At 40.7% G+C, this 16,729-nt stretch overlaps 1 protein-coding gene across 2 annotated transcripts in view; it reads right to left on the bottom strand.

Moving 5' to 3' along the window:
- Positions 1-13,515, bottom strand: part of MAP3K7CL (MAP3K7 C-terminal like) — a 38,324-nt gene extending 24,809 nt beyond the window's left edge. The window contains exons 1-2 of one of the 2 annotated variants that reach the window (XM_047876625.1): positions 13,251-13,515; positions 11,118-11,226 (exon numbers count right to left, since the gene is read on the bottom strand). In XM_047876625.1, the coding sequence (XP_047732581.1) occupies positions 11,118-11,187 (70 nt within the window). In that variant the 5' untranslated portion in view covers positions 11,188-11,226; positions 13,251-13,515. Of the gene's footprint in view, positions 1-11,117; positions 11,227-12,691; positions 12,763-13,250 lie in introns of those variants that run through there. The other variant, XM_047876624.1, reaches the window with a different exon arrangement.
- Positions 13,516-16,729: the final 3,214 nt, after the last annotated feature.

Here is a 16,729-nt window from a genome sequence, read left to right as displayed (position 1 = left end):
ATACTGGTCTGACCCAGAATTAATAAAGTGTATTATAGAAATCTATGTCATTATCTATAGTTAAACCATGGCGCTTCTATGTAACCATGCTGATAATTTTGCAGATAACGTTTCAGACTGGATTTCTTGAGTTTGAAAACAAAGTCTAATTAATTGGCATAGAAACATGTAATGGACGTCATAACGACGAGCAGAATAAAAATAAGACTTTTGTTAAACAACGGGTTCAAGCTGGATTAATTCAAGCAGGAAATGGCAACGGAAATAAGAAAACCAAAGACAGATGTAAGGAGACAACCAAGTCTGAAAGTCAGTCCTGTATTCCACTGCCTGATGCCATCTGGTTTAGCTAGCACCCTTGCAGCCAGAAACTTCAGGGCTTGTGAAGCTGCTTGCATAGCTGCCCTGAGTTGATGCGTGGTGTGTTTACTTTCAAACAGTGGCTGCCTTCTTTGACTGGTTTTAAAAATAGGCAAATATTCTAAAAGCAGAATGATGAATCACAGGATTGGGCCAAAAGGAAAGAAGGAAAATGACTCAGGCAGACTAGTAGCACAGCTGTTCCACAAACATTTGGCCAAATCGTTGTAAAACATTTTGACAGTGATATTGGATCGGAGTTCCTGAGAGCAGTTAAGTTCGTTTTGACGATTCCAGAAGAACAAAGTAGACGGTGCAGTAGGTATGCAAGAGACCCTCTCTCTGGCAAGTTTGGCTTGTGTTTTTGTTTTTGTTTTTTTTAAAAAAGGAAAGCAGTTTACTAGTCATGCTTATAATGTGACAAAATCAAAATGCAAGTATACTTTTATTAAAATATATTTGTTTACCAAATAGTGATTGAATGCTTGTTATGGGCGGGGCAGCAACTAAGGCTGTATGCTAAATTGGCAGATCATTTTATCATAATCTTTAACGTGCTATTATTTACAAAAATAACTCATTTTCAAAATGCCACAGTGGGCTGAATGGACAAAGTAAAATGTATCCTAAGGAACTTTGAAAGAATCAAATATAAGGGAAGGAATCTAAAGGGATTTTTTTTTGATAAGCAGATGTTCACTGCCTGTTTTGCAAACACAATGAGACTAAGTCAATGGAACTTAAGATAGAACTTTCTTACTGGTATTCCAACCATTATGACATGCCATAGTACATTTTATTATGGGCTCGCCTCAGCATCTATCGAACAGCTGTTGAGTTGCCTTTGAGGTTATTCTGTTTCAGATTTCCTTAAGTTGTCTGCTCTGTGTTTCTCCATGAATAAGATACATGGGAACAAGTGGGACTGTAAGTCCAAATCCTCACTGTTATTTAGCAATGAGAGGCCATGGGGTCAGAGTTTTTGGAGAATGGGGCTAAGCTATCATGTGCTCCAGGACTCGGTGTAGAGCAAAGGATAAGGGCCCCGACAAAAGAAAGGAGTCTCCTAAGATTAAGGGGTGACTCACAGCCTGGGGCTCTTCTCTATACTACTCTGCTTTTCTTCACTTTCTGGTCCATGGGCTCCCAGACTTTTGTACTTCATGCAACAGTGAAATGTTCCTCAAAACATTTGGAATCGCGCCTTAGAGTGTCCACATTTTTATTCGGCGAGTGAAGATGAGTCAAAATAACTACCTATCATTAGCTTCTCTTTATGACAGAGAGAACATGTTAGTCCCCAAATCTGAAGACAAAAATGATCGTAGAAGAGTGTCCATTATATTGGATAAATTTAGCTTCAGAGACAAAATCAAACACACACCAAAACACTTCATGCCATGTCCTTATTTCTTTTGTTTTACATCAGAGAAGTGAAAACTTCGTCAAACCAGAGCAGGTTTACAAAGCAGCATTTGAGAACCACTGTTCCAGGCAAAATCTTGACTGGACTTTGGAATCAGTTACCTCCCCCCCCCCCCCCCGCCCCCGCTCCCCCCCACTGTGCTCTCCATCCTGGGCATAATTGGAGGCAGATCCTTGGTAGGAAGAGTCTAGATTTCCACACAGAGGAGACCTCGGGACAGAGATAAGCCACCCTCAGAGGACACTTCCAAGCCCCACTCTGCTCCCCAACCAGAAACCCAAGAGTCAGCCTTGTCCAGAATCCATTCCATCTGACTGCATTCTCTGCAGTCAGAGCTGGCTCCATGGGCATGTGTCTGTGCAGACACACAGAGCCCTTCCCTCTGGTGGACCCTGCTCCTGGTTTAATGTTCTATCCATAATACTTGAAATTCTTAATCATTTTTGAATAAGTAGCCCTGCACTTTTTGCACTATGTCTCTGCAAATTGTGTAGGTATCCTGCCCGTGAGTGTCCTAGAGATCATCCTTCAGGAACAAATGCACACTTAAGAGGCAAATGAGTTTGGGCAATGGGTACATGTGCCAAGGCTCATGCAAAAATTTTCCTGGAACCATTTGCCTGGGAAGGCTCCTAACCACTAAAGGCAAAGAGGGTCAATACAAGCCTCTGTAGGGCTCAAGTCAGCCACCTTTTGATATGAACAAACCACATAATCTCTTTGAGACGTAGTTTCTTCTCTGCAAAATGGGCATGATATTCCCTGCCTTGAAAACTTGTTATTAGTAAAGGAATGCACATGTCAGTTCATTTAGCCTGAAGCCTGACACCTAGGAAATAATCAGTAATGATAGTAAATGCTTAATAAAACTGGGTTCACTTTCTCCGTTCCTTTCACCATAAACCCAACCAAAGGGGTAATGGGGGACAAGGCACCTGTATGTGAATATGTGCATATGTGTATGATGGTGGGCATTGAAGGTATTGTTCCTCATCTGAATAATACAGACAGTAGGCAGAGTGAGAATCATTGCTTCTGATTACTTAGTTATCCCCATGCCAGTTAAGAGAGATTTCCCTAGTGCAGCCACAACCTCATGTCTCATGGGTTTTCCTTCTTCATTTAACTCAGAATTTAAGAAATGTTTCTTTTTTACTTCCCCATCAAAGCAAACACTTTCTATATGAAATATCAGTAAAAAAAATTAGGCATGAAAGTTCTTTAAGTACTTTCATTTTAAATCTAAATCGAGATTCATATTTTATTTTTAGAAATAAGTGATATAAGGCTGCCAACTCGCATTACTAATGTATCAAAAAGACTTTTTTTAAAAAAGCCTGTGTACCTTGGTTCTTGTTAGAGAACCACATTATTTGGAGACATCTCAAAAGCTTTTTGGAACTTTGCTTCCTGCTTGTTAAACATTAGTGATGTGAGGGGCGCCTGGGTGGCTCAGTCGGTTGGGCATCCGACTTTGGCTCAGGTCATGATCTCACGGTCCGTGAGTTCGAGCCCCGCGTTGGGCTCTGTGCTGACAGCTCAGAGCCTGGAGCCTGTTTCAGATTCTGTGTCTCCCTCTCTCTTTGAAACTTCCCTTATTCATGCTCTGTCTCTCTCTGTCTCAAAAATGAATACACATTAAAAAAAAAACATTAGATATGTGAAAATTTAATACACATTAGATTTTTCAGGACCCATAAAATTAAAAGTACAGATATGGATATGGATGCAGGCAGTGATTTGGTATATCTAGCAGATTGCCAATGCTTTATAATTAATAGTAATTGTCATATCGCCTCAACCAGTACCTGTAATAATGAGGCAAACAAGATCACACATCAAATAGCCTGAATGATATTTCCCCACACAGAGAGATCTGATTCAGCTTAAAGACAGGTTTTATGTTTCTTAGAAACATTCATCTAGCCACTATTATTGTAGCTCTTATCAATTTATTCTTTTATAAGAATATTTTTACTTATTTAGCTTATAAGAAACATTTGCTTCAAAAAGAATATGTTGGAGGGGCGCCTGGGTGGCGCAGTCGGTTAAGCGTCCGACTTCAGCCAGGTCACGATCTTGCGGTCCGTGAGTTCGAGCCCCGCGTCGGGCTCTGGGCTGATGGCTCAGAGCCTGGAGCCTGTTTCCGATTCTGTGTCTCCCTCTCTCTCTGTCCCTCCCCCGTTCATGCTCTGTCTCTCTGTCCCAAAAATAAATAAACGTTGAAAAAAAAAATTAAAAAAAAAAAAAAAGAATATGTTGGAAGTATATTCAGCACACCACCAAATAAAACTTAACTCAACTTTTCTTCTTTCCCACTCTATAAAAGCAAATCAGAACTAACTCTTCTCCATCATTTCCTATGACTACTGAGGAAGTTCTTTGCTTTCAGAAACAATCATGCTTGTCTCTCATTACATGGACCCTGCCTCCAAATGGGTAACAAAGGAAAAACAGCCCCAAGGGCCTGTCTTTGAATCCCTTCCTACTGTTTATTAACTGCTTGATTTGAGGCAAGTTACTTAGCCTCCCTTTGCCAATCAATGGTCCACATCTGTAAAATGGGTCGAATAGCATATCCCCACAGAGTTGTTGCCAGTCTAAATTGATGAGATGATGCAAGTAGAAGCATTTATGTACTCAATAAACACTGACTTCCCTTCTGGCCTTTGTGGCCTCAAGGGACAGATACCAACCAGTAAATCCAACTGTATCTCAAAGAACCTTCATCGGCTATCAGAATAACAAAATCAAAATGATTACAGATACTGTATTGTTGACTTTATAGTATTTGATGATAAAGTTTCTACCGTGGTTCTCACCTCTGTGCTTTGTAAAAGGTGTAAATACAGGAGACCCCCCACTGCCACCAACCTATGAGGGATTTTCAACTGCTCCTTGTCGCGGCCTGTGGAGGCAGCTTTGGAGGTCGGGTCAGAGTCGGGAACGGTGACTTGAAAGAGCTCAAAAAGTCTCTCCCAGCCACTATTTTCCCAAAGGCCATCCTCACCTCATTGGCTGGCAAAACTCCAGGGGGATTCCATGCCCTTATTTCTTTTGTTTCACATCAGACAAGTGAAAACTTCATCAAAGCCAGACCAGGTCTGCAAAGCAGCATTTGAGAACCACTGTTCCAGGCAACATCTTGACTGGACTTTGGAATCAATTACCTCCCCCTCCCACTGTGCTGTCCATGCTGGGCATAACTGGAGGCAAATCCTTGACTTCCTACCGACTCCCCTGTGGAGATGCCAAAACAACGACAACAACAACAACAACAACAACAACAACAGCAGCAACACCGTGAGAGAGATTGTTTTTAAAAAGTTAACCTCAATATTCATTTAATGCTTAGTGTGAATGAAGTTTTCCCGAGTCTTTCCATTGAACAAGGACTGAGAGCAGGGAGCAAAGAGAATATGGGAAACATTAGGGCCCGGAGGAGGGAGAGGGAAATACTACCCAAAGGTATCACATATAGAAAAAGTTGAAGGAAAGCAACAATGACAACAGACACTTCCCTGCCTCACAATTTTGCTGAGAACCAATTGTGCACGTGCACACTAGACAGTCACACGGTTAAATTAGATGCATGGGAGCTATTTCAGCAGCTCCATACAAACACCCTGATAGGCGAGAATAGTGTTACTTAAAAGAGACACCAACAGGATGGGCCTTGTGCTTTTTCAACTAAATGTCATCTGATTAATTTATATCCAGATAGGAAAACTTCTGATACCTTGAAAGAATTATTTAGTTTTTTTTTTTTTTAATTTTTTTTTTTTGAGAGAGGGAGAGAGACAAAGAGACAGACTGTGAGCGGGGGAAGGAGAGAGAGAGAGGGAGACACAGAATCTGAAGCAGGTTTCAGGCTCTGTTGTTGTCAGCACAGAGCCTGATGTGCAGCTCAAACTCACAGACCACTGGAACCCATGACCTCAGCCAAAGTTGGATGCTTTAACCAACTGAGCCACCCAGGTGCCTCGCTTGCAAGAATTTTTTAAAAACAAAATGTTGAAAGCTACCATCTTGGGCTGATACTAGTCTCCTTGACACTTTCTAAATAAAAAATAACAACAACAACAAAAAGAACCCCAAAGTCAAGGTCTAAATCCATGCTTGAGTGTACCAGATTTCATAGCTTGACTGAAATAAAGAAAACTCTCAAGTAATGAGCATGAAATCCTCATGTCAGTCCAACTCTAAATTCTCTCCAATTGGAGAAGGGCCAGTGACTCTCGAATAACCCAAGAGATGGGATTCATGTTTCTCTTCTGCATATTTTCTATTGGGAAAACTAACTCCATGAATGTCCCAATTTAGAAAGTTAACTCTTTGGAATTCGCAGTTGGGAAGTAATGTCAATCAGATCATTAGTTTATTAAAGACACTCACTGATGCCTCCAAGATTATTGTTAGCTAAGTGTTAATCAACAAAGGGTTCTGATGATAAGCTAGAAGAGGTGATTGTATTTTAAAGGGCTTTTGTTCCCCTAAAAACTTGCTTCCTTTATTTAAGTTCCTGGAGGTCCAGGGTCTATTTGGATTGTTGTGCCTCATTCTGCTATCAAAAAACAATGATAAACTCCCCATCTACCAGGGCCAGTCTGTCACCAAGTCCTTTTTTTTTTTTAAAGCAATTGTAGAATTTCTTGGAATTAAGCTTTACCAGTATCCCGTCCTTTAGCAATTTCTTGCTACATAGCATAAGACTGGTTTAAGCAAGATCATGCACACTTTGTTAGAGATAGAAAAATTTACATTTATAACCCTTTCTTCCTTTCCAATCAAGTACTGGATGCAACTTATCCAAAAGGAGATGGATTAATAAATTGCTTCTAGCCCACCAAGGGCAATGGAGTATTGTTTAAAGGATATCAGTGTCAAAGAGACCTTGGTTTGAGTCCCGGCTCCACCATTTTCTTTTTTTTTTTTTTTAATTTTCTAATTTTATTTAAATCCAGGTTAATTAACATACAGTGTAATAATGATTTCAGGAGTAGAATTTAGTGATTCATCACTTACATATAACACCCAGTGCTCATCCCAACAAGTGCCTTCTTTAATGCCCATCACCCATTTAGCCCATTCCCCACCCAACACCCCTCCGGCAGCCCTCAGGTTGTTCTCTGTATCTAAGAGTCTTTTATGGTTTGCCTCCCTCTCTCACCAAGTCCTTTCAACTCTTCCTTCATAGTGTTCTCTGAATTCAGTCATCTCATTCTGTTATCTAATCCAGGTACCCAGTATCTGTACCATTATAAAAAGCTTCATCCATTTTTTCATCTCTACATATTCCAGACTATGCCAATGGAACATTTACCATTTTCATCCTATCACTCCCTTGCTCAAGAACTTTTGACACTTGACTGTTTCTGATCAAATGCAAACTGTGTTGTCGAACTTTCAGGATTATATTGTTAACTTTAATCTATGGCTATGTAAACAGATATTCAATGTAAGGCTCAAAGCAGGGTTCATTTAAATGGTATGCTACTCTCCCTCCATTCAGACTTCTGCTCCAGTTGACAAGAATTTTACTATTCCTTGAATATATCATGCTCTTCCTGACTCTTAGGTTTTTCTCAGCTTTTCTGTTTGGCAGGAAAAAGAAGAATTGCTAAAAGTTGTGTTGCCCCCATTTTTTTATACCTGGTACCCAGAAATGCTACACTGCTTTTCAATACCCTACCCATCTTCAAGACCTGGCAGACTATCACATCTCCCAAGAAGCTGTTCTCATCTGCTCTTGGTGACACAGATTTTTCCCCAAATCTCTTTGCCTTATGAAACCCATAGGAAGGATCATGCAACACTCCTCTTTTGCACATCTCACCCACCTTTGGAAGGTTGCTGGAAGCACAGAAACTAAGTTCAGCTCATTGATAAAAGGAGAGGCAGGGATACCCACAATCCACCAATTGGATAACTAGTCCCTAAATAGTCTCAGGTCATTTATGCTATAAACCCTACCTTGACATTTAGTAGATGTGGGAGATATAGGTGGGACATAAAATTGCTTAAGTGGTTTATATTTTCCTTAATACTCCAGAATCAATTATCATAGATACAAGGACCAGTTGAGTACATAATTTGTATCAAGCACTATGCTAAATGTTTTACCTATATAGTGTTATTTAATTCTTACAATAAATGTGTGAATTATCACTATATACCCCTTGTGGGAAACTGAAGTTCAGCAAAATTGAGTGACTTCACCAAGATCAAAGAAATAGTGATGGAGACGGGTCTAGAAACCACATCTTCCTGACTCCAAAGCCTTAGCCTGGAGTCCAAAGACTCCAGAGGTTAAGGACAAACCTCTACACCAAGACATCTCAGAAAAATGCAAAATATACAAAAACATGCAAGAAGTTTAATATAACTTAATATAACTGTATTAGGCACCCAAGAATGAATAAATTAATATTAACAGGCAAAGATATCTCTTTTCTCATGGACTCTGCATACCCCTCAGCAATAAATCCATGAATATGGAGATGCTTCCCAAAATTCCACCTTAGCTCCCCCATTTACAATGGAAGTCTAGGATGTTTTCCTTTATTTCCCCCTAAATGTGTGGTCTAGAATGCACTGGAATTCAAAAGGCATGCACAGTGTGTGTGACGGCAAGTGTTACTCACTGTGACACTCCACATGCTCCTTCTTCAAGAATTCAGAGGGAGTGTCTCCAAATATCTGCAAAGCATCTTTCTGTACACTCACAAGTTCATGTGCATGCAAAAATACAGATTCCTGGGCCTCCATCTGTACCTACTGCATAAATGCGAACATAAAGGACTAGGGCCTGGGAACATGTATTTTTGATGAGGGCTCTCAGATGATTATTTTGAGAAAAGCTGAGAAACACAGAAACCCATTCCTGCCCTGGATTCTCTAGTTGGATGCCTTTTTAGAGATACGAGGACACATAGATCATAAGGGAAAAAAAATTTTAATTTTAGCAATTTCTTTATAAATCTTCCTAAGCATCTTTTTGTGGCACTACTGGAAATAAATGACAACCCCTTTTTGAAACTACCATCTCAAAAAAAAACCATGAATTTCAAAAGTGGGCATTCCCGGGACATTTGAAAGAGTGGAACAGATCAATCTAAATTGACTGATACAAAACATGAAAGAGCTCCCAGTCAGGGGCCAATAAAGGATGGTGGCAAATTAATTACAAGCTGTATGTCTTGTACTTCAAGGAAGAATCTATTCACACGGCCCAAGATCCACCTCTCCATGGCTCTTTTCTGTACAGAAATTAAATTCTGTTAAAATAAAGACGAGGAAATGGTACATTTATTTGTCCCGTCCAAAATTATGATACAATAATATTGCTTGGAATAAACAAGTTTATACACTAAAACTTTCTTTGTAAGGCTGTTGCTATAATAAGACTTGTTCTGGGACAGAGTCACAGGGAAGAAAATTATACTTCTTTCTCCCGGGATTTGGGGGCTTACACGTACCTGTCTTGAGAGCTAGCCACTCAAGCATGAACTATTCCTCAAAATCTTGCACTTATGAAATGCATAAAAGCAGGAGGGACTTCTCTTTTTCTTTTCAGAGAAGTGATATAAAATATAGTTCAGATTCATAAATCTAGAGACCTGAGTTTAAATCAGAACTCTGTTACCTACTAACAGTGTGGTCTCTGGACCTCAAGTTCTCTTTCTGTAAATTGGCAATACTAATGCCTACATTGCATGGTTATTTTTTTTAAGATTTATTTATTTATTTGAGGAATAAATAAATAAATCTCTATACCAAAAGTGGGGCTCGAACTCATAACCCCCAGATCAAGAGTCTTGTGCTCTACTGATTCAGCCAGCCAGCCACCCCTATGTTGCATGGTTATTTTATAATTTTTTTAATGTTTTTATTTATTTTTGAAGGAGAGAGACAGAGCATCAGCAGGGGAGGAGCAGAGAGAGGGAGACACAGAATTCAAAGCAGGCCCCAGGCTCTAAGCTGTCAGCACAGAGCCCGATGCAGGGCTCAAACTCACAAACTGTGAGATCATGACCCGAGCCAAAGTCGGACGCTCAACCGACTGAGCCACCCAAGCGCCCCTGTTGCATGGTTATTTTAAAGATTCGAAATAATACATGTGAATGCCTAATGCAAAAGAGGAATGCAATTAATGTTAACTATCATTTCTTTGTTGGGATAGAGTGGTTTGCCTATTGGGAGAATTTCCCTTTACCCCTGCGCTTGAAGGCAACCCCTGAGTGGAGATATAGGACAACAGCAGACCATGGGAAGAGGGTCAAAAGAACAGATGATGAAGAGTCAAGGCTTCACTTCTCCTTACTCTGGAACATATCCTCCATGGGGGGCTGCACAGTCCAGGAAAACGGAGCCACATGTCCTACCACCATAATTACTTGATATAGTAACTGGCTATGTAATGTCAGACTTCAGAGAGCCCAGATCCTTACTTTGCATTCTTTTAGGGATAAACTTGGTCCTTTCCAATTATTACGTTTTAAAATATTACTCCTACAGTGGCACTGTAGGAAGAAGAATAGATGATTGATTGATTGATTGATTGATCGATTGATTAACAGAATCAGCCCTCAAAAGACCCAAGGTATAAATGCTAATGTTGTTTGAGCACATGATTACGTGATTTTAACAGATGACAGACTGAGAGAGAAGGCTTACGCCAGTGAAAGAGACCCAAGCATTCCCTTCCTCACGTCTGTGACCTCACACCACCTGAGGTCTCCATCATAGGTGGTGTAATTCAGTATGTGTGTTAAGAGGCCACTGAGGGGAGCCATGACAAAGGGCTCTAAGTATGGCAGCCTCACCTCAGACCTTACTGTTTCGAGAGGGTCTGTCTCACCTGTCCCATTCATCCCTCTGGCTGAAATCTGTTGATTCAGCCGGAAGTGGGGGAGCACCAGTGGGAAACCAGCATTTGGAACTTGGGCTCCAGGAAATGCTGCTGGAACCAGGACAGTGATATTTTTATATTACCTAAACAACTGCCAGCCCTTCTATAAATGTTTCCTCACACAGTTTCAACAATGACATACGTTGGAATCGTTAGAAGTGGTTATAGCTCCATGTATTTGATAATAAAAGAAAGTGGGGAAAGTAAAAAGGAAGAAGGAATGTGCTAAAACAACCAGAGGATTGGAAATGGGGGAAGCATCACCAGAGGCATTTCTGGAGGCCACGCTCGAACAAGACATGATGAAAAATCACACACCCCATCATTAGGTCATGCCAGGCATGCATGTTTAAACACCCTTTGTGGAATAGGAAAAGATGATGGTTAAGAGGTGACCCTTTCCCTGGGGGCAGAGCGTACCTGAGGCATTATCGAGGCTGAAGGCGATGCGTACTGGCTTATCTGCAGGTACCCTGGCTGTGCTGATCATGTGGGCACCTGAGCCTTGGCCTTCCCCTGGGTCTTCCAGCTGTAAGGACAAAAGAGAGCCATTGTCATTTACCCAAGTCGTCCTTCAAATATTCAGAGGACCTTGGAAAGTTAGTAAGCATTACTGTCTTATTTTGAAGATACTCCTAGTCCCTAGCTTTCCTCCCCTGCATGGAAAGTATTCACCTGTCCCATGTAAAATTCTTTTTCTGGCTTATAGAAGAATTGTTTTGGAAATACACACCTAGAATAAAATATACAAGATAGAGCAAAATCTCCACCCACCTCGCTTTTTTAGTATCCCTTCACACTGACTGGTCCAACCCTAGCCCTTCAAGGTCTGATATAATGTTTTATTTTGATTGAGGGGGATGAAGAAGTCCTAAGAGGGCATCAGACAGCCTCATATTAGATTAGCTTTTCACACTCAAATGCCTAAATTGGACCTGAATTATTGAGTGGTAAAGAATGAGTATCACAGAACCATTTCAAGGACACCAAGACTATTTTTAAATACCTTACAGTTATATTATGAACATTATGGGCTTTGAATATCTAATTAACTACATGTAAATATATGAAACACTTCCCAGATTGTACATCTTAACAACGTATGATACAAGCAAAAGACAGAACTTAAAAACATTCTACTGATGTACGTGTTAAATTATCATTTAATTAATAAAGATAGAATGAATGGGAAAACATCCTACAGATGAGTTAGGATGGGCAAAAATACATGAATATTTCCTTGTTATAATAATAGAACTTAGCACAAATACATTTTAACCAAGATATTTGATAATTTTTGTTCAATGGGACTAAGGAAAAGATACTGTTATATATATATCTTCATTATTTGAATACATATGTGCAACTTTTCTATTTTTAATCATGCTTCCCTAAACTCTCTGCTTTCCTTGTCATGTAAGCAGTACATGAGTACTGAGTGATATTTTAAGGAAAAAACTGAGTGATATTTTAAGGAAAACGTCTCTAAAAATGGCAAAATATAAATCATCTCTTCTGCCATCCTGAGCGAGCTTCTGGGAAATGTTTACCAGGACATTTTCTCACAGCAAGGTTTCTGACTCTTTCCCATAACTTTTCTATATCTAAAAATAGTGTCTAGGACAGTGAATTTTGTTTTTACGCTTATTTATAGAGCAGACACGAATGCATATGTATATTTATATACGCACACACGTATATTTAGACATACATACATATCGAATCATCCTACCCCGTACATAGAAAGAGAACAAGCGTATATTAAACACCTAGTACAGCTTTGGAGAAAAACCCACAGCTGTTTATCACCCAGTTAGAATGATATTCGGCCCATTCATTTAAAACTACAAATAGCAGTGAACCATAAAGCACTCCGAGTCGTGTCGTTTTAAGTTAGAAAAGAGTAATCACGTGAAACATTCAACGTAAGAAAAGGGTAATATGAAATTGCTGTTACTTGACTCAGGATTTGTTTTATCTTAGCTCTGACATACATTTCTGTGTAGTCTCCTCTGCTTAGAATCAACCATCTTGTTAGCCACCTGTTCCTAGGGAATAGAACAGACTGTCTCAAATTTGACAAAACAAACAATAAAAAGCCCCTTAAAGTTGCAGCTAAAAGAAAAAGCCTTATGGTTATGCACTATACCATCACCAACCCATTTTGTCCTAACATCTAGGGATGAAAAGCACTCCTCTTTTGGCTACATTTCCCAACGCTTTCCTGCACCAAGAAACCAAGCACAAAAGGTGAACGTTTGCCTCCAGGTTTCTCGCGCCGGGCAATGAAATTGATAAACACAGCTCATTAGAGCCCCTCCCCTCCACGCAACCAAGAACATCTGTCTGCCTCAGGAAGGATGACAACAGCCAAGTGGGGTAGATTTTGAGTTCCCCACGGTGTCGGCCAGGAGAGCCCCTAAAGCAACTTGCCTTTTCATCACACCGCCTGGGGAGATGGACCACTGATTCCTCCTCTCGGCTGTAACAGAGCTTTGGTTCAGTGGCCGGTGCCCCGAGCATTTAGTTCGGTTTTCACACCTGTTGCCTTACCTCACTTAGTTGAGTGTCTGCACTTGTGTAATCCAGGGCCAGCCGCTGCCTTGGCCAGTCGTTGCCTTTGTGGAGTGAAGACCTAGTAAGAGGGCAGGCTGCACCTGCTGCATAGCAACCACTGACAATCTGAGGAGCAGTGACAGCTGTCAGGGCAGCTCACTGCTACCTGCTCTCCCCCAGACCCCCGCGTCCCACGGGCCTCCTGTTCCGCTTCCCTCCACAACCCCTCTCTCCTTTCCTTGCCTCTCCAACAGCCAGGATGTTGTCATGCTTCTAGAAAAAGCAAGTGCAAAAGAAAACCCTCCTCCTGTCAGAGGCATTGATAAACAGCAAGTTGTGGAGAGTCCAAATGTTTTAATTCATTAGTCCTGGCAAACCTAAAATACAAACAGACTTGCTTCACAAGACAGGAATGTCTTCAGCGTGACCCAATCGGTGTCTGTGTCTATTCCAGCAAACTGGCAAAGATAGCATGACTCCAGTCAGCAAAAATGTCGGCAGCTCCAATCAGCTCAGCAAGACCCAGCCAACTTGGACAGACCGCAAGCTAACTCTCAGATGATAGCAGCAACGATCCCGGTTAAGAATGTGAGGTTGGAGATGGAGCCACTGATGGGCTTGATGACTTGATCCCATCTACAAGTGCACTTGACCGCCAAGCCAGTCAATGGGGAGAAGGAATGGAGCATTAGAACTGTTCAACCTTTTTAATGGCTATAAACCTGAAGGTCAGTAGTACTTTGAGAGAGTTGGGTGGTGATGTTGAGGTTAAACAATTAAAGGAAAAAAAGTATTAAGAGGAGGCAAAGACAAGCCATAGATGGGAAGAACAGCCTTTGCAAAATAAGTACCAGAAAAAGAACGAGTATCCAAAATATAAGAAGACCTCTTTAAACAATAGGAAAATAAACCCAATGTAAAAAATGGGCAAAAGATCTGAGCAGACACCTCACCAAAGATGGCAAATAAGCAAATGAGAAGCTGCTGAGCACCATATATTATTGGAGAATTACAAATTAAAACAACTATGAGTTACCACTGCACACATATTAGAATGGTCAAAACCAAAACAATGACAACACCCAGTACTGACAAGGATGCAAAATGGCTCAGCCACTTTGGAAGACAATTTGGCAGTTTCTTACAAAACTAAATGAACTCTTACCATATGATCCAGTAATCACACTCCCTGGTATTTACCTAAAGTCGCTGAAAACTTCCATCCACACAAAAACTTAACACCTGCGTGTCTACGGCAGCTTTATTCATAATTGCCAGAACTTGGAGGAAACAACACGTCCTTTGGAAAGTACAAACTGTAGTACATCCAGACAGTAGAATGTTATTCAGTGATAAAAAGAAATGAGCACTTAAAACAAAAAGACATGGAAAAAAAAAACCTTACATGTACATTACATTTTTTAATGTTTATTTATTTTTTAAATGTTTATTTATTTTTGAGACAGAGACAGAGCATGAACGGGGGAGGGGCAGAGACAGGGGGAAACAGAGAATCCGAAGCAGACTTCAGGCTCTGAGCCATCAGCACAGAGCCCGATGTGGGGCTCGAACTCACGGACCGTGAGATCATGACCTGAGCCGAAGTCGGATGCTTAACCGACTGAGTCACCCAGGCGCCCCTATTTATTTATTTTTGAGAGAAAGAGAAAGCATGAGCAGGAAAGGGCAGAGAGAGAGGGAGACAGAGAATCCCAAGCAGGCTCTGCGCTGTTAGCACAGAGCCCGACCCGGGGCTGGAACTCACGAACTGTGAGATTGTGACCTGAGCTGAAATCAAGAGACAGATGTTCAAACTACTGAGCCACTCAGGTGCCTCTTAAGCATATATTATTAAGTGAAAGAAGCCAATTTGAAAAGGCTACAGACTGCCTGATTCCAACAATGAGACATTCTGGAAAAGGCAAAATTAGGAAGACAGTAAAAAAGGTCTGTAGATGCCAGAGATTCAGGAGAGAGGCAGAGAGGTTCAAACAGGTGGGATGTTTAAGGCAGCGAAACTGTTCTGAATGATACTATCATGGTGAATACAGGTCGGTATACATTTGTCAGAATCCACAAAATGTACAACACCCAGAGTGAACCCTAACCTAAACTATGGACTTTAGTTAATAATATATATATTGGCTCATTGATTGTGACAAATGTACCACACTAAGGCAAGATGCTGATACTCGGGGAAATAAACAGGGAAGAAGCATTGGGAGGGCATATGGGAATTCTGCTTTGAAATTTTTCTCTCCTGTAAACCTGAAGCTGCTCAAAGAAGGTTAAATAACTAAGACTTAGCAGTTTCCCTTGATCTCATGAATAAAAGGCTAATTTGTTAGGATATTCACAGCAATAAATGGCACAGATTCAGATGATTAGAGCATTCACCTGTAAACCTATTTGCATTTCACAACTGCAAACCTTTTCAGGAATTATCACTGTTTTGCTGTTATTTTATGGTTAATATCACTTTCCATAATGCATTCTAATTTATTAAGAGATCTTATCCACTACCTTATCTTTATCTTCCCTGTAATCCTATAACACAATCATGGTCAATATTGTCATCCCTATAGGTGAGCAAACTGAGACTCAGACAATCTAAGTAACAGGCTTAAGGGGTAAATGATACGTATGGAATAAAGAACCCAGATCGTATCTGGATTTTCTAATTGGAGGTTCATGCTATTTCCACTACACCAGATGCACTCCGTATGAAATATCCAAACTGAATTAGTTCATTAACAATGTCTGACTGGAGAAGACAGAAGTGAAACTTTCTTCAATGGTCTGGCATCCAGATTCATCTGACACCAGCCATATTTATCACCACACCCCAAGGAAATCCAAGTTGTTCACTCTATCTGTGATGATAGGGAAGGGGGTACCACACCATCACTGGATCCCAAATCAACCACTAAGTGCCCCTAGAGAAAACCTGGTGGTGACATCAACATTTCCAAGGGAATCAGCAACAGGAATCATCTGGGTTCCAGTGAAATTGATCCTTCAGAATGGGAAGACCCCAAATGAGGTGGCACCTGCCTCCTCTGCCTCGGCCATCAAAACTCTGGAACCACCCAGAGACAGAAAGCGACAGTTACACATCAAATACAATGAAACCATCATCTTTTTTTTTAGTCCTGGAACTATCATCTTTGATGATATTTTCAGAAGCACCTGACGGATGCAGCATAGGCCTTTGTGCAGAGAATTCTCCAGCATCAGTTAAAGCAATCCTGGGGACTTCCCAGTGTGTGGGGTTCAGTGTCGATGGCTCCGTCCTCATAACATCAAAGATGGTATCAGCAGTGGTCTGGTGGACGCGCAGTTGGCAAAGAGCTGTAAAGAAAAGGATTTTATTAAAGGATAATTTCACAGCAACAAGAAAGCAACAAAAAGAATAAATCCAAATAATCTAAATGTGCTCTGTCCAAGTTTCATCATATAAATTCAAGGTTTTAAAC

Source organism: Prionailurus viverrinus, chromosome C2 (assembly GCF_022837055.1).
Source record: "Prionailurus viverrinus isolate Anna chromosome C2, UM_Priviv_1.0, whole genome shotgun sequence".
Lineage (NCBI taxonomy): Eukaryota > Metazoa > Chordata > Mammalia > Carnivora > Felidae > Prionailurus > Prionailurus viverrinus.
Note: the sequence above shows the minus strand (reverse complement) of the source record. Positions and strands in the feature narration are given on the sequence as shown.